We start from the raw sequence: 25674 nt of genomic DNA, 5'->3' as shown, positions 1-25674 counted from the left end.
GATACTAAGGGTATAATCAGCATGGACTATGAGGTAAACTCATATTCGTTAAGCCTTGATTAACTAAAGATTAAGATAAAATATTGATAAATATCCCTACTAATCAAAATAAAGTCTCATATATATATATATATATATAATTTTAAGGTTAGTAAAATTTTATACATTCTATAAAAACTTTGGCAAAATCTCCCCTATAATTAGGATCTCCCAAAATTTTTACAGTAGTGAAACCTATCAACCAAAACCAGAAAGGAGCTTAGCTCCACACCAATAGATTTCACAATAACAAATAAAGTCTAGTATCTAACTCTAGTATATGTAGAGCATTAAATTACAATTTGCATAATACAATATATATTCACATCAACAAAATGACTAATGCATGCTTCCACTGTCCTAAGAAGCAATAGAGCCCCTCAATCATTGGTAGGAGACATAAGGTTAGCCAAAATATCTGAGACTAAAGAAATTTCTGGTGAGTAACATTTCAATCAAAATTATAAATAAAAAAATTACGAAGACAGTAACTAATAAATTTGATTTAAAACAAATCAAATGAAATAATGAAATATATACTTAAACTAACAATAAATAATGAGCTTCTTCAATAATATAACATGAAATTAAACAATGCTGATAAAGCCATATAAATTTATCAAAATTTGTAGTGCTTATAGAATATAAAAATTTCAAGCAATGGTATAACTATGTAGAATGCTTTTAAAGAACTGGAAAAACAAATTTTAATTTAAATCCAAAAGGGCTTTATCAAAACAAATAACAAACGTGAACACGCAGTCCATGAGGGTAAATAACTAATCAAGTGCGTACACACAATCCACGAGGGCAAATAACTAATCAAGCACAGACACATAGTCCACGAGGGTAAATAACCAATCAAGCATGACTGAAAGCTACGAAACAAACATGGCAAGAGCCACCAAACAAGCATAAGCAAGAGGCCTACAAAAATAAGCATGAGTACAATGCTAACAAATAATCATCCCTCCATTCCACGTGTATTGGCCATTGCACAGGGCTAGCACTTCTAATGCACCCTGTTAGCTAGGTGTATTATGGCACGGCAAGGGTTAACAGAACTGTCATTAGCAACCAACGTTCTAAACTTAATCCCTTTAAATAAAAACCAAGCTTGTATTGAGCAAGAAAGCAATATCAAAATTTTCATTTCCAACCATATCGTTTAACTATTATCTTCCCATTGTCCAAATTCATTTTCATGTCAAATGTGGAATTAAATAATTAAGCTGTAATAACATCAATTATTGGTAAATTCAAGACAGGATGATCAATAAAACAATTATTATAAGAATTGAATTAAAAAAATATATTAATAAAATTTACAAGGGAATGATATTAAAATTCAAATAAGAAAATTTTTATAAATACATTAATAAAATTATATTTGAAACACTACCCACTCACTCACCTGAGTTTTCAAAAATTTTAAAGCGTGCTTTTCTCAACCTTTCACTTTAATTCTAATGATGCCCTTACTTTCCTGACAAAAAAATCGTAATTGTAAAATTATTTATCAAGAAATTTTCTTTTCCAATCAATTAATGGGCATTTGAATTTTATCTAAATAATATTAAATATAATACTCTGACCAATTATGTTTCAAGTACTTTTTGATTAGTTAAACCATTTAACAAATCTCAATCCATTCTCACACTTCTCATTCTCAATCAGAAATCATAGTAAATTATTTATATCATTTTTACTCCTCCTTTAAACTTAATAAAATATTGTACAAGTATCCTTTATAATCATTCCCCCTATTTTAGTATTTATTATCATTAGTTCATTTATTTATTTATTTTAATTACAGATATAGATTAGACAAATGGAAAATCCATTTGTCAAAGATTCAATTTTAAAAATACACCCAGCTTTCATCATCAGCATATGCAGTACACAAGATTAAATACAAATAACAGTAGTTTTCTCCCATTTGTGACTATCAGTAGTTATATTCATGAGTTTCAGCTACAATCAGCCTTGTATCAAAGAAGAAATCCACCAAAACTAGACATGCTATTCACGTTTATGTATCAAATTGGAAAAGGAAAGGCTGCAAAGAAAATAGAAAAGCACTTAACCCAAATCAGCCATGTGAGGATTTAGCTATTTTAGTCAAATGCATGAGAATAATTTACCCATGATATGCGCAAAGAAGTATCACAATCACAAACAATAACAAGCTGAAGAATAGATAATAAATCTCAAATCTTAAAACAAACAGAACCCAACCTCCCATAGACACAGCAGAATAATATCCAACATTAACCAAAACGTACACCTCAATTCTTTCTAGAACTTCAGAACATCAACAAAGAGGAATATGGATGTCATAAATCAGTTAGGGATAGGAGAGAACAATTTCGTTGCTGTCATGGATTTGAAGAAGAAGGAGAAAAGAATAGCACCCACCTCCAACGAAGCTAAAGTGGCAACACCTATAAATCCAGCATGCCTAACGCTGAAGCAGGAAAGGGAAGAGTTTCGACTTGCTCTATTAGCCTCACAACAGCGAAGGAATAACAGAGAAGAGATCCAGCTAGCCTACGTAAAAGAAGGAGAAAAGAAGGGCTTCAATCTGTGATAGCCATGAGGAGGAAGGAGACCAGAATTCAAGCCAGCAAACAAAGGAAATCAACCACCATACCTGCCCACACGAGACCTCAATAGCTGAGAACGAAGAAAAATAAAAACCGAACATGCACACACACCGGTAACAGTCATGAAACAGAACAGAAACGGGAAAGAATACCCAACCTCTTTGCTGTACAGACACGGACGAACAACAATGAAGGAGCACCGGTTGAAGATATGCAAGCGAGATTGAAGAGAAAAATCAGAGGAATGGGCCGATGATGAAGAACCGAAGGAGGGTAATGGCGGTGGAAACAAAATGTAAGGAATGCTCTGTTTTTTTTTTTTTTTTCCTTAGCACGAAAGAAACAAAATCTGATCCAAATAAGCATTGCAATAAAATCACAAAAAAAGGCACAAGAAATTACAAAAAAGGGTACAAAATTTTTCTATAATTTAAAACCAAATTTTACTTATAAAATTTTGGACTCTAGATACTTAAGAAAGTTTCTATCATAAATTCTTATAAATTACCCCTTTTCTAATTGCTATAAAACTTATTTAAATAAAATATTCATTTGAAAATTTTTTTTGTTCAATTTAAAATTTAGGGTCATTACAATTTAATTCAGTTAGTTCTTAAGATTGTTGGCGGTAAGGAAGTAAACTGAGAGCTACTTGAGTCATGCTAAAGGACACTGTTCTTAAAAACTATTTCAGCATACTAGGATGAAAGACTAGCAATACTCTAAGATTAAACAAGCATGTCCTACACAAGCAAGGCAAGCCAATAGCAACACTGACATGAAAGCAACTCAAATGGATACAACACATAGACAAAGGAGGAGGGAAGAAGTGGCTCGAAAACTCTAGAGCCTGCCGACCAGTTCAGTATGCATGCATGCCTCTATATAAGCAAAGGTCTTGGACAAACATTGGGTAGCATTTATTAGATTAATCCAGCATCAAACCTCAGTTACACAAACATAAAATACATTTAACCATTTGTTTGGAGACGCTAGGGGGACAAACATGTTTAAGAAATTTATTCATCTGTTTTAAGAATTCAATTAAAGCTAAAAAAACATTTATGGTTCGAATTCAAACCCCAAACAGCTAAAAAATGAGATTTTCCAGTAAGCCCAAATAAATAATTAATTATTTATTTTTTCCATAAAAATAATCTGGTAAAAGGAATCTAGTGCCTTTTGAACTCGCATGCGGGAGGGACAAATCAATTGTTTTCAACTGCAATTGCTTTGAATTGACTTGTTTTGTGCATGCGAGCCTACTTCTCCTTCAAACCCATTTTACTAGTCCATTTCCTTCTTTAGTAGTTATACACTATGAGCATTCTTCATTTAAGCAATGTAGGACTTTTTTTTTTGACACACACACATACAATTACTACAACAATAATAATTTAAGAAAACTTAAGGGACTAAACCAATCAAAATTAAACTTAAAGGATCAAACTGATAGTTAACAACAAATTTGAGGGACTAAAGATTACATTATCTCAAACTAAAAATTAGAAGTGATAAATTTATTTATATTTTTCAATCAATAAAAGCTAAGAATGAGAAATAAGAAAAAAATACGAGAATCATAGATACATTAATAATGAAAACATGAAGAGAACAAGAGGTTTAAGAGTGACTAGAATTTCTATTAACTATGATGTAGAGGAAATTTAAAATTACAAAGGAAATATATGTCATAAGAAAAACTTTGAGTGGCTCTTCCTTCTAAAAGGTTAGTCTTTTGGGATGCATCTCCCTTTTAGACTTGTGTTCTTATTATAAAGAGCTCTCCCTTCTAATAGACTAGTTTTTTGAGGTGGACTCTTCCTTTAGATTTATGCCCAACACATTAATGCATTCATTGAGAGTCTAGTGTAACAGAAAGGGCTTCCCACAAAAGGTTATGACCAATAAGAGGCTGAATGAAATGCTATGAAATAGAGCAGCTGAGGATGTCGGCTCTCAAACAAGGTGATAATATCATGAGTCCTACATTAGGAAGTCTCATGATAAGTGCGTATTTTATAATTAAATAGGTATATATTTTAGTTTGAATTTGATTATATTTATTAAGATTTCATATCTATGTAATTGATATTTATATATTTTTCCCTCATCACTTAATTATAAGATAAAAAGGAATTTTAATACAAAATCCACTCATATCTTTTTATCTTTATATTTTACAGAGAAAAAGAATAAACCAAATAGAAGGAAAAGAAAATATATATATATATATATATATATTAGAGTCCAACATTGACAAGGAACAAAAGAAGGAGCCTCTACTTTAACTATAAATACTCCCTCCATCAACAGGGAAGGCATCCAATCACTTATCTAAGTATCTCAAGAATCCTCTCTGAGATATTTGGAGATTGTAGAAGCATTCTGAATGCTAAAAGCGAGATCATTGAGAAGTTTCACAAATTTTAATTATTTCTCTTCTACTCCTTAATTTTCTCTATGATCATTTTTCATGATTGAGGATTTTAGAATGATTTTATTTAATTTTATTATGTGTTTTTAAATTACCCAGTTGAGGTAAGGATGTAGCCCAATTGAGGAGCTAGTTTTTCATTTCCTTTGTTTTGACTCTTTGCATTTATATTTATGAATATTTTTACTTTTTCCCAATTATATTTATTTCTATTGTTCTTCATATTGATTTAATGACTAGCCACCATTTAATTAAATCTATGAGTAATCTTGATAGACTGGGAGGTGAAGAGAGAACCTGGATCTAGAGAAATAAATATAAATAACTAGGCTAGGGATAGTTCTAGAAATTTATGGTGACTTAAACTATAGCTTTACGGTTTAATTAGTTATTTAGGTATCGTGAAAACGAATTCAACACTAATTAAAAAGGGACTAATAATTTGGGAGAATATTAGGACACTTTAGGAATAGTTGTCACTATAATTGATTTGAGTTAACTCAAGGGTAGAAAATAGCAACCTATAGGGTGAATCCTAAACCCCAATGCTTCAAGTGATTGCTTTTTTATCATCATTATTTTCTTGTTTTATTTTTATTCCTTATATTTTTATCAAATTTATCCATTTTATCTATTTTTCTTAAACTATTAATTATTTAAATTAGTAAAAGTGTAACTTCCCTGTGAGTTCAACACCTGGAATGCTCTAGATAATTTATTACTGTGATCTTGTACACTTGTAAGAGTGATCATCTCACAAGTGAAATGAAGTTTATAAGTATGAGGGGTTCTCTTTCTTAATAAGTTAATCTTTTGGGATATGTTCTTCTTTCAAACTTGTGTCCCTGACAATATAATAAGAAATGGATCCATAAATTTTTGTACATTTAAAAGAAAGGTTTGATCTAAATCTCTTTTAATCCAAACACACCGTACCATTTGAATATGTTGAAAGTTGTTTCAAAGATGTATATTTGTCTGAAACTATTGTTCGCTCATAAGGTACTTTGGGTGAAGTTTTAGAAGCAACTTCATGAGTATTCTGCAAGTAAAATAAGGAACAAATATTACTTTGAAGACAATATGAAAATCACGAGTTTTGAAGTTGCTTTTTAACATTTGTTTCATTCCTTTTCGTATGATTAAGTTCATCACTTTCTATTTTCTGTTTTACAACGACTCCACTGCAGCCTTAAAATTAACAATATTAAATTATTATTTCAGACAAATAATATTTTGTATATGAATATATAACTTTGAAAATTTGACACAGAAATTCTTTGAAAGAGATGAGAGAAGGCTTCATGGGGAAATGAAGTTTTCTGTATTCAGTACAATGAAATTAAAAGATACGTTTTATATATTATATTTTATCAATTTTGGCTGATTCGATTCATGAATTATCGATACTACTAATTAATACAAGGAACAAAGCCAAAAATTAACTCTTTTCCATATGGTATTGATCTTTTTAGGCATGTGATATGATGCATATTGAACTAGAAAAAAAGAGAGAATTACATTCTAATTCTCCTCACATAATTAAATACCGCAATATTTATTGATAATTGAACATAGTAAAATGATAAATATTAATAATTAGTTATCCTTTTGCCATAATTTAGCTGTCAACCTTATAATATTTGATTGTATTTTGAGGAATCTAAACATTATTATATCTAGAAGAAATCAATACTAATACCATTAATTAAATTTGAATTTCGAAAGGTCATTGGCAGATTGGATTTATTGCATTATTTATTTGGCAGAATTTAAATTTTATTTATTTATTGAACCCGTGTCATTTTTGAAATATGATTCACATCACATCTTTGCCTACTCAACCCGTCTTTATGGACTGACTAACTGCTAGTTTTATTCTTGCCAAATTTTCACTCCTTTAATGTTGCTATTGCTGGAAGTCATATTCATGTGTAAACATTTGATGATTTTGAGGATTGGTTTTTTGAGAAAATACAAGTGTAAGGACAAAATTAAAAATGGGTGTAAATTATATGGACTGATTGATTAATTATATTGTTCCTTTGTGTTAAGCCTTTTAATGATGCCTCATCATGTGTGTGGTTAATTCCCTCTTGCATGTTGACAGCCATATTATCAACTTGTTAGTCATGTATGGAAATCAAGACTAATCATTAAACTGATCAAATTAGATAGTAGTGGTTCAAGTATTTAATAAGGTCAATTAAGTAATGATTAAATTAATATAATTTAATTAAAATATACAAAATATTCATACACACATATGCCTATGGTCATGTTTAGATTAAGAAAAAGCATTAATTGACAAGTAAATAAAATATTCATGTATAAATGACATACAACTAGATTTTATGCCAGATGCGATGAACAGGAATATTAACTCCCTTTTTGTTTAAAGAGAGTAAAAAAAGAGGAGAATATTTTAGTAGTTCAAGTTTTTTAAAAAAAAATGGAAAAATATGTTATAAAATTTTCTAGCCACAAATCTCCGTTTTTCTAAAACTTAAGTCATTAAAATTTTAAATCTCACCTCCTAACCATTTTCTTTGATCCAAACAAATAACAAAAATTAACAGAAGTTAAATAATTCGTAAATATTAATTTAATCATGTTATAAAAGTAATAATTTACAAAAAGTGTGAAATAAAATTGTATAGATGATTACAAATAAATAATTATAATAATAAAAAGTAACTGTATACTTTTGCTTGTGATTAGAAAATAAAATAAATAATAAGCGAGAATGACATTTTAATTCGAAAAGACTAATTTAATGCCAGTAAAGTCCCAACAAATCGAGAAATGTTGACAAAGTCCCAAATACATTGATCCAAAATGAAAAGACGAAATCATCCCCGTCTCTTTGTAAAACAGTAAGTGATGTGACTTTGAAAAATCATTTTTTTACATTTAACGATGGTCTTCAAGACTCTGTCTCCGTCTCGCTCTTCCCCTAACAAAGTCCAAAATTTCACTCCCCTCGTGTAAAAATATAACATATTTTTAATTAAATCTAACTTTTTAATAAATAATTATTTATTTTTAATTAATTTTATATTTTTATATTTATTTTTATTAAATTTTTATAATAAATATAAAATTATTATTAATAAGAGAACTTTTAAAAAAGACAATGATTGCATCTTAAAAAACTAAAAATTTTTTATATTTTTAATATCTAACTCTTCAAAAATTATTTTATGTTTTTGAATAGAGGGAGTAGTTTCTAATCTCTAAACAAAATTATTGAAAAATAAAAAATAAACAAAATTTATGATCAGAAATTTTTATCAACAATAATGACTAAAATATTTTACAAGATATAACTTATATTGAACCATAATATAAATTATTTTCTAAAAGTTTTATTTAGTCCAAAATAAAATGCAATTGGTAGGAGTGTTATATATATATATATATATATATTTTCAATTGCTTCATTCGTTAAAAAATATAAGATATTTTTTAAAAACTTTGATGTGAAAAAAATAAAATAGTTTTAGTTTTTCAAAGTATAATTATTGTGCACCTTTTAAAAATTCTCTTAATAAATAAATTATCTTATATTTATTTTAAAGTGAAACATGATATTAAATTATGGCAAAAAAACCCTATTAAATAAAGATAAACATTAAAAAATACTATTATTGTGAAAATAAATAATTACTTTATTAGGAGAGGAGATTCAATTAAAAATACTTTATATTTTTTAATGGAGAGAGTACATTCTTATTTTATTGAGTAATTAATGAGGATATTTTAAAAATTCAAATGTTATAAATATTACACTCAACATAAATGTAAATATTTGAATTTTCAGAAAATCAATATTTTAGAAAAAAATTTTAAAACATAAATTAATGAGTAACGACTTCTGTTGTAGTATGTAAGGAATGCATTTTAATATAATATAACAAATCAAAATAAATTTTACCGAAATGCAACTATTGCTGCGAGTAATTTGTCATTAAAAAAATGTATTTGAGCCTGTGAATTTTAAAATATAAAACATATATTAGTTATTATTTCTATATAAAAAATGAAATATATAATTATAAAATCAAAATATATTAAATTACAAAAAATTAAATTTTTTATATTATACTATCAATTTAACCTAATAATTTTAATATAATACATTTATTAGTAATTTGAATAAAAATTTCGGTGCAAATTTATTGGTAATTTATTTTTTATATTATATTAAAACTTATAATTTATAACCTGTGAGATTTTTTTTTCTAGTAAAATGTAATAATTATAATTGATAAAGATTTCTTTCATAAATTTCTTTATTTTTATTTTGTTAAGAGTTTTGCCTAAAGATTGGTGGCTAGAATTTTGGATTTTGTTGTGGGGAAGGGAGAATGGGACATAGAGTTTTGAGGTTAAAACTTGGTGAAATGATTTTTCAACCGTTACATCACTGTTTCGGTCAAAAAAGTAAAACAAAAAACAAAAAGAAAAACAGTTGCATCACGTGTTGCTAGGGGAGTGATTTTGTCTTTTCCCTTTTCATCGGTGTACCTTGGGACTTTATCAACATCTCTCAATTTATTGAGAGTTTTTTTTTTTTGGTCAAAAATTTATTGAAACTTTACAGACATTAAAATAGTCTTTTGAGACTAAAATGTCCTTTTCCCTATAATAACTTGTTTTATTGTTGTCGTATGATCAAATATAGATAACAATTCATTTTAATCAATAAATTGTTATATCCACGTAAATTAAAATTATAAAACATATATCTTGTTTTAAAATTCTTTCTTTTAAATTGTATGAACATATTATTTCATTTAAATTGTTATATCCATGCATAATAAGAATATAAATAATAGGAGGATAAAAATTAATTTCTATTGGAAGAGGTTTCCACATTTAACATCTGACTGTATCTTAAATAGAATTGTCTCCAATAAAACTTTACCTGGATATCTATGAGCAATATATACATATATAAAAATTTATTTTATTCTTATATAGATTATTGTAAAATATGATATCATGTGTACATAAAAAAATTTTATATGTGATCGCCACATAAATTAAAATTTAAACAACATATTTTGATTTAAATGTTATTACTTGTAAATATAAATAACCACTTAAATATAAATACATATTCCCCTAATCAAACATGGGGTAAAATTAATAAAAGTTAAATATTAAGTAAGTGCTCACTCAATAATTTTACAGAAATCGTTAATGTTTGTGATATATAAAATTGAAAAATTAGCCAACTAGCTAAAAAAAATCTTGTATCCAAAAAATATGGATCAAATTTTTAAAAATTTAAAAGTATAGCCTGTTCATATTGATATAGAAGAGTTTTATCATTAAAATATAAAAATTTATAAAGAGTTTATTATTGACATACAACTGTATATCAGTGATAAATATAATAAATCGGTCATAATGTCAAAAATAAAATTTTAAAAGTAATTATAAGTAAATAATTATAAAAATAAAAGGATAAATAATTATTTTTCTTTTCATTGCATAAACAAAACTTTTTTTTTGTTATTCTCACATAAATTATTTTAAAAATTGTTATTGAATGCCCATGCATATTAAAATTTCGACGAACATTTTGTTATTTGAAGATGTGTTATTACTGCATAAATCAAAATTTAAATAACATGTTTTACTTTAGAATTTATTACTCACATGCTTATAAAAAAATATAAACAACTTATTTTCTTTTAAAACTTTTTATTCATGTATTTCAGGGCACAAAGTTCAACAATGCCAACCTCAAGAGTACAAACCGTAAAAAAGTTCGCCTTGTAAGTTGATCATGATCTTGCCATAAAATTTTACTTGTTGAATAATTTTACCCTTTAGCGTTGAGAAATTATGTTCTTGATTAGTTTTGTTTTCATTTTCTATTTTTAAAAAATATTTTTGTAAATAAATTTTAAAAAGATGTTTTTCAATTTTGTAATTGTGAAAGATTACTAGTGTAATGTTCTAATAAGCATAATGGTGGAGAATGACATGTTAAAGTATTGTTTTGATAAGTATGTATATTAAAAATGACAAATAATAATAACAATTTAACAAGCATGACTGTGAGAAATAACAATTCAATTTTTCTAATATGTTACTCTAATCGTAACGCGAGCGCAAGACTTCCACAATTTTTTTTTTTAAACCAAAACATAAGTCCATTTTATTAATATCAATTACCAAAAAAAAAAGAGATACACGTACTAATTAAAAACCAAAGCTCTCATTTGATTACTAAAAAAAATGGAATGAAATGAATTAAAACATTAAAGGCTAAAGTATATTTTTAGTCATCTATTTTTTACATTTCAATTTGGTCATATAACTTTGTAAAGTATCTTATTAGTCCTTTAACCATAATATCGTTAATTTGAAATGATCATTTTTGTATAAATCATTATTATTTTAAAAAATTTAAACTTAACATGTCAATATTTAAAAATATTTTTATCAATATTTGAAAGTTCAATAAAAAAAATTTGTTAGGATAAAACTAATAGTGTTAGAGTTAAAAACTAAAGAGACACTTTATAAAGTTAGAAGATTAAAATATAATGTTGTATAAAGTTAAATGACTAAATATATACTTTAACCAAAATTGAATATCAGGATAGGATGATCAAAATGTAAAGTAGATAGATGAACCATATTTATAAAGAGTCATAATTCATGGAGTTTCTGAAGGATATAATGATTCTCACATTTATGATATGTAATATTGAATTTTGTCATGTCTACATTAAGAATGATACAATTTTTTTTGTTCTGATTTCTTTCCAATTCATTATATTCTTATCCTTTTTAACAACCAAATGCGATTAAAAAGCTAGCAGTAAATCTAAGTACAGCCTGCAAAAATTAAAGAAAAGACAAACATAAGCTAAGTACAAATCCAGTGAAGACTTATGCAACTATATTACTCAATCAAGTTTTATTAGACTCGCTGTGGTAGTAAGTCTTGCCCTCATCTTACCATGTGCCTGTTTTGATAATATCAAAAATTAATTTTAGAAGTCAAAACTATAGTTTTGTAAAAATATATCCAAATACTCATGTTACAATTTAAAATTAGTTATGAATAAAAGCTAATATTTTTTAAAAATATTCAAATACCCATTATATACGTAAAAATCAATTATCAACTCAAAACCATAGTTTTCTTACCATGGTTTTCTTATGAGAAAAATGTGGTTTTGAATTCATAGTTGATTTAACATGTATAATGAGTGTTTGAATATTTTTTTGAAAACATAATTTTAGATTCATAATTAATTATAACATGTAATTCACACAACCATGGTTTTATCTTACTTTCAATTTTACTTTTCAAGTCTACTTTTCAATTTTGATTAAAATCAACCTTATTTATCAAGTTTATAAATCAATTATATACCACATAACATAATCAATTATATTCCAAATCAATCATATTAATCAATTTATTCCATAATCAATTATACCTCATTAAAATCCAAATACACTCAATAACATATGGGAAAAGTTGGCCATGTAATTAGCTTGAACTTGCCTTTACTCCAACTTTTCCCATACGTTACTTTAATCGTAAGATGAGGATAAGACCAGTCCGATTGAAGATAATAATCATACCTAACTACTTAGCAAAATAATTAATTATTCTAGGGCTACAATACTTGAAAGGGAATTAATATTCATAAAAAAATTTATGAACATTTTATTAACTATAGTTGCATATAATACATACCTGATTAATACTCGTTAATTCAATATTATAAGACTTTTAATTGAATTAATACACTTTCTAATATATTAGTTAGTTAATTGTCTTTAAAATCACACACTCTTCTCATGCCTACCCTTCTTTAATAGGGTGTCTCAATTATAAAATTTTATTAATTACACCTCTTAAGGAAATTTTTGAAAAAAAAAATCTAATTAATTGTTCATTAAAGACCCAAAATGCTTTATATTTTTGAGTGGAGGGAGTAGCTGTTACTTCAATTTTTTGAACCTAATTACCCTTTCTACGAGAAAAAGGAACTTTGAACCAACAACGTTTACACAAGCCTATCCTTATCCATGTGATCAAAGACCAAAAACAAATGATCCCATCTTTTACGAGACGACCCGCAAATAAGACCAAAGACAAAACCTGAAGCTAACTCTAAATCATTATTCCACACCTTCATTTTTCTAAGCAAACCCACAATTTGGGAGACTTTATTTTTGATAAACTCCTCCTACCAATCGAAGAATCCCTCATTTCCATTATTATTCTTTCCCAAAATTGTGCTTCTTCTCATTGGTGTTTGGCTGAGCTCCAAAAGATCATTGAATTCAAACAATTTTAAGTAGACAAGTTATCCTGGTTTTCTATAACATGAATCCATTTCATGTGAGACATCAAATAGGCACCTTGCAGATGCCTTTGAAAACCATAGGGAGAGATTTGCTGAGAAGAAGGTTCAGGAATGGAGAGATTGTCACGCCCCAAAATTGATCGTGATTGGTGCAGGACATGTACATAAACACACATCCCTAAAGCCTAAAATTGTAGAAATTTAACTTTAAGACCTTATACCTAACTTATCAAAGATTAGACCATATTTCATGCAATTAATTCAAAACAAAAGATTTCATAATCTTTGCAGAAATTTCAGCTGCATCTCCCCTATACTTAAAACTTCTAAAAAATTCTACAATATAATTTTTAGATAAAATACCACAATAACTAGGAGCTCTGCTCCTTTCAGCTAACAGACAAAGTATATAATGAAAATAGAACCCTAATTATAACTTATGTGAAACTCCTAACAGTATTTTCAAAATTAAATATATAAATTCTATAATTACATTAAAAGGAAATAATTTCAATCAAATTCTTGACCAGACTCAGCTATAGGACCTTCAAAAGTCAGTAAGAGATTTAGCATCATCTAACAAATCTAACACCAAAAGTAACTTTCTAGTGAACAACATTCTAATTTAGATCTAAAGAAAACAAAGGGAGATAATATTTATAAAACAATTATGAATTTCACAATAATAACCATTATCATAATAAAATAAAACACGTTGCATAGTTCAAATAATTTTACAAAAACATGTAAACCAAATAGATACAAGGTTGACTAAGGGCAATAGAGACACCAGGTTCAATTTCCAAGTTAAGACCTTTGCCTTAAACAACTAAATTATATAATTCATCTTACAAAGAGAAACCTATGCACAGTCAAGCAATCAGCTTGCTTAACAAAACAATTTAAAAGACAATAAGTTCCAAAATTTCATAATTTGTAAGACTATTAACAAGTGTGGACACAAAGTCCACAAGCATAAATAACCAACAAGTGTGGATACATAATTTATAAGGATAAGTAACCAATAAGCATGGCTCGAAACCATGAAAACAAGTGTGAGCACAATGCCCATGAAATCAAGCATAGGCACAAGGCCCATGAAATCAAGTGTGAATTCTAGGCTCACAAATTCCCATCCCTCTATTCCACATGTATTGGCCATCGTATGAGACTAGCATTCCTAAACACCTTGCTAACTAGGTGTATCATGGTATGTCAAGGGCTAACAATACTGCCATTAGCAACTAATGTTTTCATTTAATTTCACATTTTTAGCAAGCACGCATGGGTCTAAAATCAACATTTTTGCTCTTTTCAATATAATTATCATAAAATAGTATCTTCAATGTTTTCCTATCCATGAATCATAATAACTAATCATTCTCTAATTGTGAGGTCAATCAATATTAACAAAATACATACTTGCAAACATTTATTCGAAAGCCTAATTCCAATAACTTTCATAGAATGTAATGGAATGCAAAAATTTCCAAATATAGTGTTTAATATCAAGATTAAATTATAACATCAAATATGTACATTACATGTAAATATGTTTAATTAAAATTTAAGGAAAGTAAATTGTTTGCATTTATTGAGAAACCAGAGTTACCAAAATAAATTGTTTAATCAAAATGATATCTCATACTTAACAAAATTGTTACTAAAGTAACTCTATAATATATATATATATATATATATATATATTTTAGAGACGCCGTTCACTGATCTATCAAGTTCTCAAAAGTCAAAACTCAAGGATTTCTCCTTTTCAACACGTCCTCTTCTTCTACACACCTTGAAACAGGGGAAGACAATGAATGAGGGAGCCGATGGCAACACCCAAGGCAGCGCACGGGTAGAGGAAAGGATGAGCTCTAACAAACACAATTGACGAGGGTGAGGAAGGAAGGAAGGGTCTTCGACCTGCTACCACAGTCAAAGAACAGTAGAAGGACGACGGCGGAAAACCACATTCCACACAGCAAAAGAAAAATGAAGAACAAGAAATGAAAGCCCCCTTGAGCAGATATGATCAAGGACGGTGTTAAACAGGGGAGGAGAAGGTCTTGCCACACAAAAACGGAAGAGGAGAAGGAAGAAGTTGATGCACCCACAATAGCAGCACGAGCAGAGAGAAAACGTGGAAGATTTCGGCACATCCATGGCTGCTAACAACAGACTCAATGGCGAAGGAATGAAGAAGGGAAGAGGTCGAGCTCTCTCTCTCAGTCGTTGAAGAAGAATTGAGAAAAGGGGAGGAGGAAAGGAAGAGGGTCCAGATTTTTCTGAATCGGTTTTCTCACTCTCTTATGGTTCCCAGTCGTGAAAATAGAGATGGGAAAAATCTGACATGTATTATTTATTTAGTTTTATTGTTAAGAGGCATTTTAGTAATTACCTAATATTAATATCAAAATAAAATAATATTCCTCCCTTAGCACAATAAGGATTTTAACTCTCAACTTATTAGTAGATAAGTATAATTTCCGTTATGCCACCATTTCACCTTGTTACATCTACTCCTAAATTTATAAAATACAATCGGAATGTTATTATTAATTTTAATAATATTATTTATTATATATATTTTTGGGTTATTACAAAGATGCCTTCCAAAAAGTTGGCAAATATATCCTGCTTCGACTCCAAAGATTAATAACTTTATCTATTATTATTATTTTATTTCATGCATATGCATCATCCAGTATTCTAAGAAACATGATGCCACCATTCAAATCTCAAGATTTAAACTCGAGACATTAGGATAAATGAATTCAACCCCTTGATTAGTTGAAGCAAGTTACTTTATATATTATTTTAGTACATGTGTTATGATTGTTCTACTTGAACATATCATAACTCAATTAATAACCACACCCTCACACGTAACACAACACATAAGAAGTTACAACTCACTAAACTTAATAAATTAATTATTGAATTGACATATGCTTTTTTATATTGTTTAGTATTTCATTTCAACATGATAAGTATGCTCATATATATATATATTATCGTTTATTTTTCCCTATTATTTTTTCCTCTTCATCTTTTTTTTTTTTTGGCTCACATTTTGTTTCAAAAGAAAAACTCTTTTGATTGCTTTAGTTAATTTTTGCATCAGGCTTCTATCATATTTCTTTTATGTCTAACTTGTGTCTTATTACTTTCTCCTCTTTTCCTTTTTTAAAATGGCCAAATTGTACTTTCGAAAGCCCTTTTGATGTCTTCTTGGATAAGATAGTTTTTAGTTTCACAGATTGACTAAAATTTCTATATTTTTCACTGAAAATTATTTTGAACTGTCATTTATTGAATTATTGTAAGGCTTAAAAGTGATATTTTTCTCTTGATATATCTTTATAAAGCATAACATAAATATTGCCCATATACAAAATTATGCCATCACATTCCATTTGTTGATAATAATATGAAGAAAAAAAGGTAAAAATATTTATAACGTTATCTGTCAGGAACATCTAGTATCTAAAGTAAGGAAAGGTGCACAAGTGTTTATAACGTTATTTAAGTTAGTGTAAGAGTGACCAATCTTTAAAATTTAATTGACATCCGTTAATTTGCCTTGCAATTCATGCCAGGTGGCTTTTATTCATTTACCACGTTGCCACCTCTTTCCACCTCATTCTATGCTCATTCATGTTAATTGTGGCTTTTAATTTTTTATTTTGATTTGTTTACTTGTTTTGCAATGTGGATATGAATTTTCATTTGTTGGGAATGTTAATTGTGGCTGTGGATCTAAACTTTTTTTTTTTTTTTAATTTGTGGATTTGAAATTGGGGACGAGGAAGGCACAAAAATGGAGGGATTGGATGGGAAAGGAAGGCAGATTGCGTTTCAAAAAGAGTGAGAAGGATAAAGAAGGGAGACACGTGTACTCCACGTCAGTTCAAATTGGTCAACATTTTCCCAGGAGGACAACAAAAAAGTCAACATCTTTGGTATTTAATGATTTGATCACATATGCGCCGACTAAAATAATTTCATGAGCAATTAGGCACATTGCCTCACTTTAAGATACCGGATACTTCTAGCCAACAAGTTTGTGGATATTTTTGCACCATTGCCCTTTAATTTAACAGGCTACCGTAGCCATTTACTAAAATTCTCCCTCTATTATTATTATCGGGTAAAATTAATTCATCTAAGTTAATTTATTTTTAATTTTTAATTTTAGTTTTTTTTTTCCTGCAATTGTTTTGAAAGGACATCATTACAGAATTTAAAAATCTACATTTTTAAACATGCTTCTTTATGTGTAAATTAATCTTGAATTATAAATGTTGTTAATTCTAAAATTATATATAATTTTAATAAAAATAAAAATGTTTAACTTCAATTTTTAAAGGCAAAATTGAGGAATTGTAACGTCTTGGAATTAACATATTTGACCGAACAAACCATAAAGATTCAGTTAAAACAAAATCAACTATGGGAGCCTAATATAACGTTAAGAAGAACTATGCGGACCTGCTAATTAATTTTCGATTACTATCACTGCTGCTGCCGCCGATGCTGTTGTTGTTTTATATCAACTTGTTTTTATTTTACATAAAGATTCATTTGTTGACAAAATGAGCGTTAAGAAGAATGAAAATCAACGAGTAGGTCTGAGAGAAAGATAAGAAAGCGATGTAGCCCATGAGCTGCGTTAGGAAACAAGATCGATTGAGACGATTGTCTTCTTTGACATGGACCCACACACAGCGCTTGCCGAACAAAACTCTCACGTACAACGACATTCCTCTTCCTTCTCATAAACATTTCTTCATTTTTGTAGCTTCCCATGTGGTTACTGGCCATACTTATTGCTCCATTTTCTTACCCTAAAAGCCCTACAGATCTTATCCTCGCAAATTCCAAATCCTTTATTTGCTAGGTTACTCACATCAATAATATAAGACCATACAACTTGTTCTACATCAATCCTATCCAACAATAATAGGAGCCTTAATTACATGCATCGCAGATAAATGTACTACATGCATGTTTGGTACACGAAAATCTATTTTTAAAAAAGAAATGAGAAATGTGTATATTATGGGGTTGTTTGATTGATCTGTATTTAAAAATTATTTTATGTTTTTTGAAGACCAAAAAAATTGTTTGTATAAGTATTTTATAGTTACATGCTTTCAGAACTTTTTACATTTTTTTAGTTTTTTTTAAACAGAAACATTTTAGAATTACTTTTGTTTTTTTCTATTTTTTAAAGCCTTTTATAGGTAAAATGAAGAAATTTTAATCTATTAACATATATAATAGATCAGACTATAAGGATTTGATTAAAACAAAATAAACATGTTCTTATTTTCCATCATTATCATCATCAATATTTTATATCAACTTGTTCTTATTTTACTTAATTAAAATAAAAAGTAATTTGGCACTGATTTTTGATCGATCGAGACATCGCAAAATGATTAGATCAGTTTCAAGTAAAAACATGTTTGTGACTAATCAATAAATTAAACCTTTCAATAGATCCTGCTATTTCTAAATCTGTCTGTCTCTCTCTCATCTTCCCTATGAACTTGACAATCGGAAGTACAGAGGAGAAGACACCCGAAAAGGCTTCACAGACCACTTGCACGCTGCTCTAAAACAAAGGGGTGTCATAACTTTCATAGATGATCATAAGCTCGAGAGGAGAGGTTATTTCTAACCAACTCTTCCAAGGAATTGATGAATCTCTCATGTCTCTTGTTATTCTTTCTGAAACTTATGCTTCTTCGAGTTGGTATTTGGATGAACTCTAAAGGATTCTTGAATCTAAAAAATCTCTGGGTAGAGAAGTTATCCCAATCTTCTATAAGACTGATCCATCCGATGTGCATCATCAGAGAGGTACCTTTGCTTGTGCCTTTCAGAAACATAGTCAGAGATTTTCTGAAAACAAAGAGAAGGTGCAAAGATGGAGAGAGGCCTTAAAAGAAGTTGTAAATATATCTGGCTATGACTCTACGGATCAGTAAGTTTTGTATACTAAATGTAGATATTTGCAATACATGAGTTGTGATGGGACACATATTTGAAATGGAATTTGGAATGATTTTAAAACGTATTGGTGACTTTTTATATTTCATCACAAATTTCTTTCCGAAATCTCATGTTTTCTTGTAGTGTGTACTGGTTACAAGTAATGTTATTGTTGGAATAATTTTAATTTAAAGCTTAAATTTCAAAATTAGATATTACAATTTTTAATGAATTAGCTAAGTGATTTTCTCATTTTTATTAATTGCATGAATTTAGCCAGGGAGGAATATATGGTCAGTCCATCAATGGGCGCCAAAAACATTATAAATCCAACAAGAGGTCCTTAATCTCTCATTACAGCTTCATTTTTAACCTTTTCTTTCTTTAAGCAAACCATAAAAAAAATAAAAATAAAAATGGAAGACAAATATATAGAGCATATATTTTCAAAATGAGTTCTTTTGATAGTAAGAGCACGGCTTTACATATACAGATTTCACATACACATAATATATATATATATATATGCACACGCTCATACACCCATATAAAGCTGCGCATAGACAGGGTCGGACCAGGCATTACCCATGCTTCATGCCCTGGCCGATGTGAAGTTCAAGCCAGCCTGATGCCTGAGTGTTTGGGTCAGGTTTGGCTAAAATGATCAATAAAAAATATTTTTTAAAAATTAATTATTATCATTTAAAATATACTCTTTATAGAACTAATATTAGAATCAAAAGTAATTTTTAAAAAATTACATATGATTAACCATTGTCAACTTTTTCATATAATACTGAGTTAATTAAAAACAAATTTTGAAAGAGATTAAAAAAATTGTAATAATAAGAAATGTTCATAAAGATCATAAAAATAATATAGTTCATGATAACACTCAACCAAAAAATAATATCTCTAAATAAATATTATTCACAAAAAAAAAACTTAAAAAAAAAAAAAGCATGTGTCGCGCGCGCGCATGTACGCGCGCCCACAATGTATTCATATACCTTACTACACGATTGAAGCTTTGGATCGAGGGATAAAGGTATGCTATAAAAACCAATGCCTTGGATATTTCATCACGTGTGCGCGCGCGTGTTACTTCTTTTCACTTGAGTGTTCTTCTAGAGATGTTCTTGATGCGACGCGACTCTAGAACTCTGCCATCAATTAATTTTTCCTGCCTTCTTAAGTTAAAAATCATATATATATATATATATATATTTTGCATATTTTCAACTTAATGATTTTTGTCTCGATCACCAACTTGAATCTAACCTAATAGTAAATAGCTGGTTGTAGTTTCGAATCCTAAATGTAGAAATTAGTTGAGGGGTTTGTCTTGATGCTAAATGTAAGACCTCAATTCACGTTGTCTTCCAAATTTATAATTTTTTTTTCCAAACTATTCCTATTGACTCCACATATTGAAGGACGATTTCTATTAATTGATGGGATAGTTTCAAATACCAATGATTAAAGGGGGTATTTTAGGGATATCAACACACCTTTTATACAAGTAATTAACTAAACTAATTTTCTTAATCTTGATAAATTAATTAAATAGCTCCTATATTTTTTTCCAAATGGAGTACTAAATAATTGCTGATTATCTTTTCTCCATGCAGGCATGAAGCAAAACTCATTGAAGAAATTATCGCAGCAGCATGGGCAAAGGTACAGCCAAAGTTACCATATTGTTTCAACAATGAGTTCATTGGCATTGAAACAAGAGTAGAAGAAGTGAGTGCACTTCTAAATATTGGATTATGTGATGTTGGCTTCATAGGAATATGGGGCATGACAGGTATTGGAAAGACAACTCTTGCAAGAGTTATCTATGAGAGAATATTTCATCAATTTGATGTTAGTTGTTTTCTTGCTAATGTAAAAGAAAACCATGAAGCCAAGGGATTCGTTTCGTTGCAAAGAAAACTTCTTTCCAAACTCATGATAAGAGACATAGATATTGATGATGCATATGAAGGGAAGAATATCACAAGGAATTTTTTATGCAGCAAAAAAGTTCTTGTTGTCTTGGATGATGTAAGTGAAATAAACCAACTAGAGAACCTTTCTATAAAGAAAGTTTGGCTAGGTCATAAGAGCAGCGTTATGCAAGAGGGCTTTTAAAAGGGATGAACATATGGAAGTTTACTGGAAGCTGTGTAAGAGCTCATCCACCATACTCAAGGCCTTCTTTTAACTCTTGAAGTGTTGCGTTCTTATCTTTGTGGAAGAAGTTAACTTGAATGGAAAGAAGCTTTGGAGAAAATTCAAAGGTTTGCGCCAAGCAATATTAAGTGATATGGAAAAGAAAATATTTTTAGATCTTGCATTTTTTTTTTTTAGGGAATGAACAAATATTAAGTGACACAAATATTTGAAATGTGTGGTTTTTGTCCAGTACTTGGAATAAGAGAACTTGTTGAGAAATGCATGATAACTGAATATTATTCTATCGATTGTGGTATGTGTTTGGGTATGCAAGACATCCTTCAAGAAATGGGTAGAAGTATTGTTTTGGAGGAATCACCAAGTATTGCTGACAAAAGAAGCAGGATATGGTCAAAAGAAGATATAGATCATGTATTGACTAAAAACAGGGTAACTATACGATTTGTTATAGAGATGCATTAAATTTCCTATATATACATTGATCAATATTATTTCTCATCCTTCATTATGTTGTTGATTTTTTTCCTAGGGATCTGATATGATAGAAGTTATACATCTTTAGTCCTTTGTACCATATGAAGCAAATTGAGATTCTGAAGCATTTTCTAGCATGTGCATTATCAGAATACTGATCATCTCATGTAATGTTTGCCTTCCTCAAGGTCTCACATGTCTTCCTAGTTCATTGAAAATTCTTGAATGGGAAGCATATCATTTGCAATCTCTTCCACATGGAGTTCATTTGTATCAACTTCTCCTAAAAATGCACTGTAGCAAGATAATACACTTTTGAAATGCATTGATTTGAGATACTCTTAAGAATTCATAAGAACTCCTAATTTTTTAATGCTTCCTAATCTTGAACTACTAGTTCTTTAATGTTGCATAAAACTTACTGAAGTTCACCTACCACTTGGACAACATAAAAAAACTTATTGTAGTGGACCTGAAAGATTGCAAGAATCTTAAAGTGCTTCCTAGTAGAATGGAAATGGATTCCTTAGAGAAATTGACCCTTTCTAGGTGCTTAAAATTTAAAAAGCTTCTAAAGTTTGGAAAAAGTATGAATAGCTCATCGGTTTTTGATGTGAAAAATTGCCAAAACCTTGCTTGTCTTCGAAGCTCCACTTGTAATTTGAATTCCCTAAAAATTCTCAATATTTTAGGTGGTCCAAAATTTTCCTCATTAGTACAAAATATTTATGAAAATAAGTGTTTAGAGGAGCTTTATTTGAGTGGAACTGCTATGAAAGAAGTATCTTCATCAATCATTGGCCTAGAAAATTTGAAGTCACTATATTTGAAAGGATGTAATGGTCTAGGTTCAACTTCCAATTCACTGGGGAACTTGCTTTCCCAAATTCCAATAGTATTTGGGTTTCTTATTCATGAAGCTCTAACTAGATTGGCGTTTCCTTCTTTAATCTCAAGCCTAGCATCATTGAAGAAATTGAATACAAGTGATTGCAATCTCAAAAAAATTCCAAATTCTCTTGGTTGCTTACCTTCATTAGAGGTCCTTGATTTGAGTAGAAATTATTTTGGCAACTTGCCTGATGGCAGTTGCATTCTTCCTTCTTCATTCTCAAGTCTTTCCTCATTGAAGTTTTTGAAATTAGCTCAATGCAATATCCATGATGGGTCAATTCCTAAGGATCTTAGTTTCTTATCATCATTGGAGATACTTGATCTGATTGGAAATAATTTACCCATCTTCCTGCTCAATGTGTTGTTAATCTATCACTTTTGTCTTGTCTTCATTTGAACAATTGCCCAAAGCTCAAATATTTGCCAGATCTTCCACCAAACCTTAAGCATATAGGTACAATTGCTTGTCATTCAATGCAACCATTATCTTTCTCAGAGTTTCTATCAAATTTCATTACACCTGCTAAGGATTTTCTGGAATATTTTCCATCATGGATTTCAAATATGGCTCTTAAATCTTGGTGGATGCTGAAGCTTGACATCCCATCTTGGTTCCATAATCAACAAAAATTATAATTTCTTGATAAAGTTGATGGCTTTTAAGATAATCATGTTGTTCACACTTCTGAGAGAAAAATCTTATGTCAAGGCTATGATCAGGATCATGACATTTTGATTGATTGTTTTGAACCGTCTGATTCCATTATGTTAATAAAAGTGGACATCTCTCATCTTCATGGCTCATCTGCAAGGTGGGGAATTTCTCTTTGCATTGTTCTACAAGATATGGACCTTCCATCATCTAGTAAATCGACGACGACTAAAGTTGGCTTACAAAGCTTCACAATATGAACTGTTCAAAGGTATAATAACTTGGAAAATTGCTATGAGAAACAATCCCCATCAAATGTTGATGATTTACTTTCCTAGTTGTGATTTCACAATCTATAGTGACTAGATCGAATTCATATTTTATATGCAAAAATATAAGTGCTTACACATGGAAGCACAATGGAAAGGGAAAGTTGATTTGCAAAATTCAAGCATGTTTGTGATAAGCAAGTGTGGTTGGCATGTGATAAGCAAGAAGATGTTGAAGAGTGTTGTAGATCAATGAAGGAATACAGCACAAGTAATAACAGTGAAATCCCTTCTCAACACTCTCTTTATGCTTATGGAAAGAGATCCCACCAAGTTGAAGAAGTGGCAGAAGAAGACAACATTGTGGCCACAGACGAAGCAGAAACATTTTCTGCTAAACGAAGAAAACTCTAATTTCTTTTCATAGGTAACTCACCATCATCCCTATATTTAATTTCTTCTCATTTTTTGAATTTTTTTATTGATGTCAGACACACGCTGGTCCATACATAAATAATTTTAGTTAAATGTGTTTGAGACTTTTGGGCACTAAGAATTGGGGAAATGGAAGGAAGTTAAATTGATGTAATGGAAAATAGATTTTATTTGCTTGCTACTAGAGCATTTAAGTGTCTAGTAACTCCATTTTCAATTCTTCAACCTTCTTGTGTCTTAGGGTGCAAGGTTGAAGAATTTCAAGCTGAATCATGAAAGCATTGAAGGAGATTGTCCTAAGTAAAATAAGTTGAAGAAACTATAAGATGAATTGGACTTGTCATGTGTGTTTTGCATTTGCATTGGGCCATATGTTTTCAGGACTATTGTATTTATTTATGTTTTTGGTACAGTCTTGTATGTATTTTTTTCTCTTTACTTCATTTTTTGTTGGTTTTTTTTTTTGGTTGCTGGTCTTCATGGGCTGTATAAAGATGTGTTTGGATTAAAATTTGCAACCAAACTTAGAATCAACTAAGGTTAGCAAACTTAAGTTTTTTTTTTTAAAAGTACATAACTTTAATGTGATTATGTTTAAATATATTTTTTCTATAAGCCAGTTGAACAAATTAATATTTGTTTGAATAATTTGATCAAAAATTCAGTTGATGCATGGAAAAGATGGATATAAATTTTTTTATATATATTTTTGTGGCTCATTTGATATTTTTAAGGAAAAAATATTAAACTCAAAATTATAATTTCTAAAAAATAGATTAAAAATATAAAATACATTGATAAATAAAAAATATTAATTTTTATAAAGGAAGAGTGAAAATAAAATTCAAATTATTCAATGAAAAGATAAAATAAACCATTAATTACAAAATATTCAATTCTAAAAGAATAAAATAAATTCATAAATTTTCACTTAATTCTATCGGGGATAATAAAAATTTATATTTTATTTTTTTAAAAAAATGTGTAACTATAAACTGGGCATTCAAATTAATCTAAATCGTCAAAAAAAAATTAATAAATGTATAAAAACCAAATATTTGTTGCAAGCCACGAAAAGTAAAATAAATTTTATAGGAAAAGTTTTGAAGGGTTTCCTTCAGGAAGGTAAGCCCAAGCAACAATGGCTTTTGCAATTTCTTCATCAATAGACACTCCAAATCCTTGGCCATCTGATGGCAGAGCAGATAGCTTATCCTGAGAATGAGCTACACAGACAACACAAGAATAAGAAAATCAACTTGACGGAACCATCGACAATGGACCTCCATACGGTGACGGTGGCCTTGATGAAAACCTCGATGACGACAACACC

The 25674-nt window shown here is 29.2% G+C and overlaps 1 protein-coding gene across 1 annotated transcript; it reads left to right on the top strand.

Annotated features, from left to right (window-relative positions):
• Positions 1 to 2368: 2368 nt before the first annotated feature.
• On the top strand, positions 2369 to 24320 carry LOC129317417 (TMV resistance protein N-like). Its single transcript, XM_054961746.1, has 4 exons — positions 2369 to 2625; positions 19219 to 19428; positions 21068 to 21485; positions 24129 to 24320. Exons 1-4 carry the CDS (start codon positions 2369 to 2371, stop codon positions 24318 to 24320), a joined length of 1077 nt encoding a protein of 358 aa, XP_054817721.1.
• Positions 24321 to 25674: the final 1354 nt, after the last annotated feature.

This window comes from Prosopis cineraria, unplaced genomic scaffold (assembly GCF_029017545.1).
Source record: "Prosopis cineraria cultivar Desert tree isolate PC_DT_omini unplaced genomic scaffold, ASM2901754v1 PC8, whole genome shotgun sequence".
Lineage (NCBI taxonomy): Eukaryota > Viridiplantae > Streptophyta > Magnoliopsida > Fabales > Fabaceae > Prosopis > Prosopis cineraria.
Note: the sequence above shows the minus strand (reverse complement) of the source record. Positions and strands in the feature narration are given on the sequence as shown.

What these genes read in the sequence shown, in the direction of transcription:
- LOC129317417 (XM_054961746.1), top strand. Translation starts at nt 2,369, where the DNA reads ATGGATGTCATAAATCAGTTAGGGATAGGAGAGAACAATTTCGTTGCT. An exon ending in GAAAAGAAGGGCTTCAATCT is followed by an intron (nt 2,626 to 19,218) that starts GTGATAGCCATG and finishes TGAACTCTAAAG; the next exon opens with GATTCTTGAATCTAAAAAAT. An exon ending in GGCTATGACTCTACGGATCA is followed by an intron (nt 19,429 to 21,067) that starts GTAAGTTTTGTA and finishes TTCTCCATGCAG; the next exon opens with GCATGAAGCAAAACTCATTG.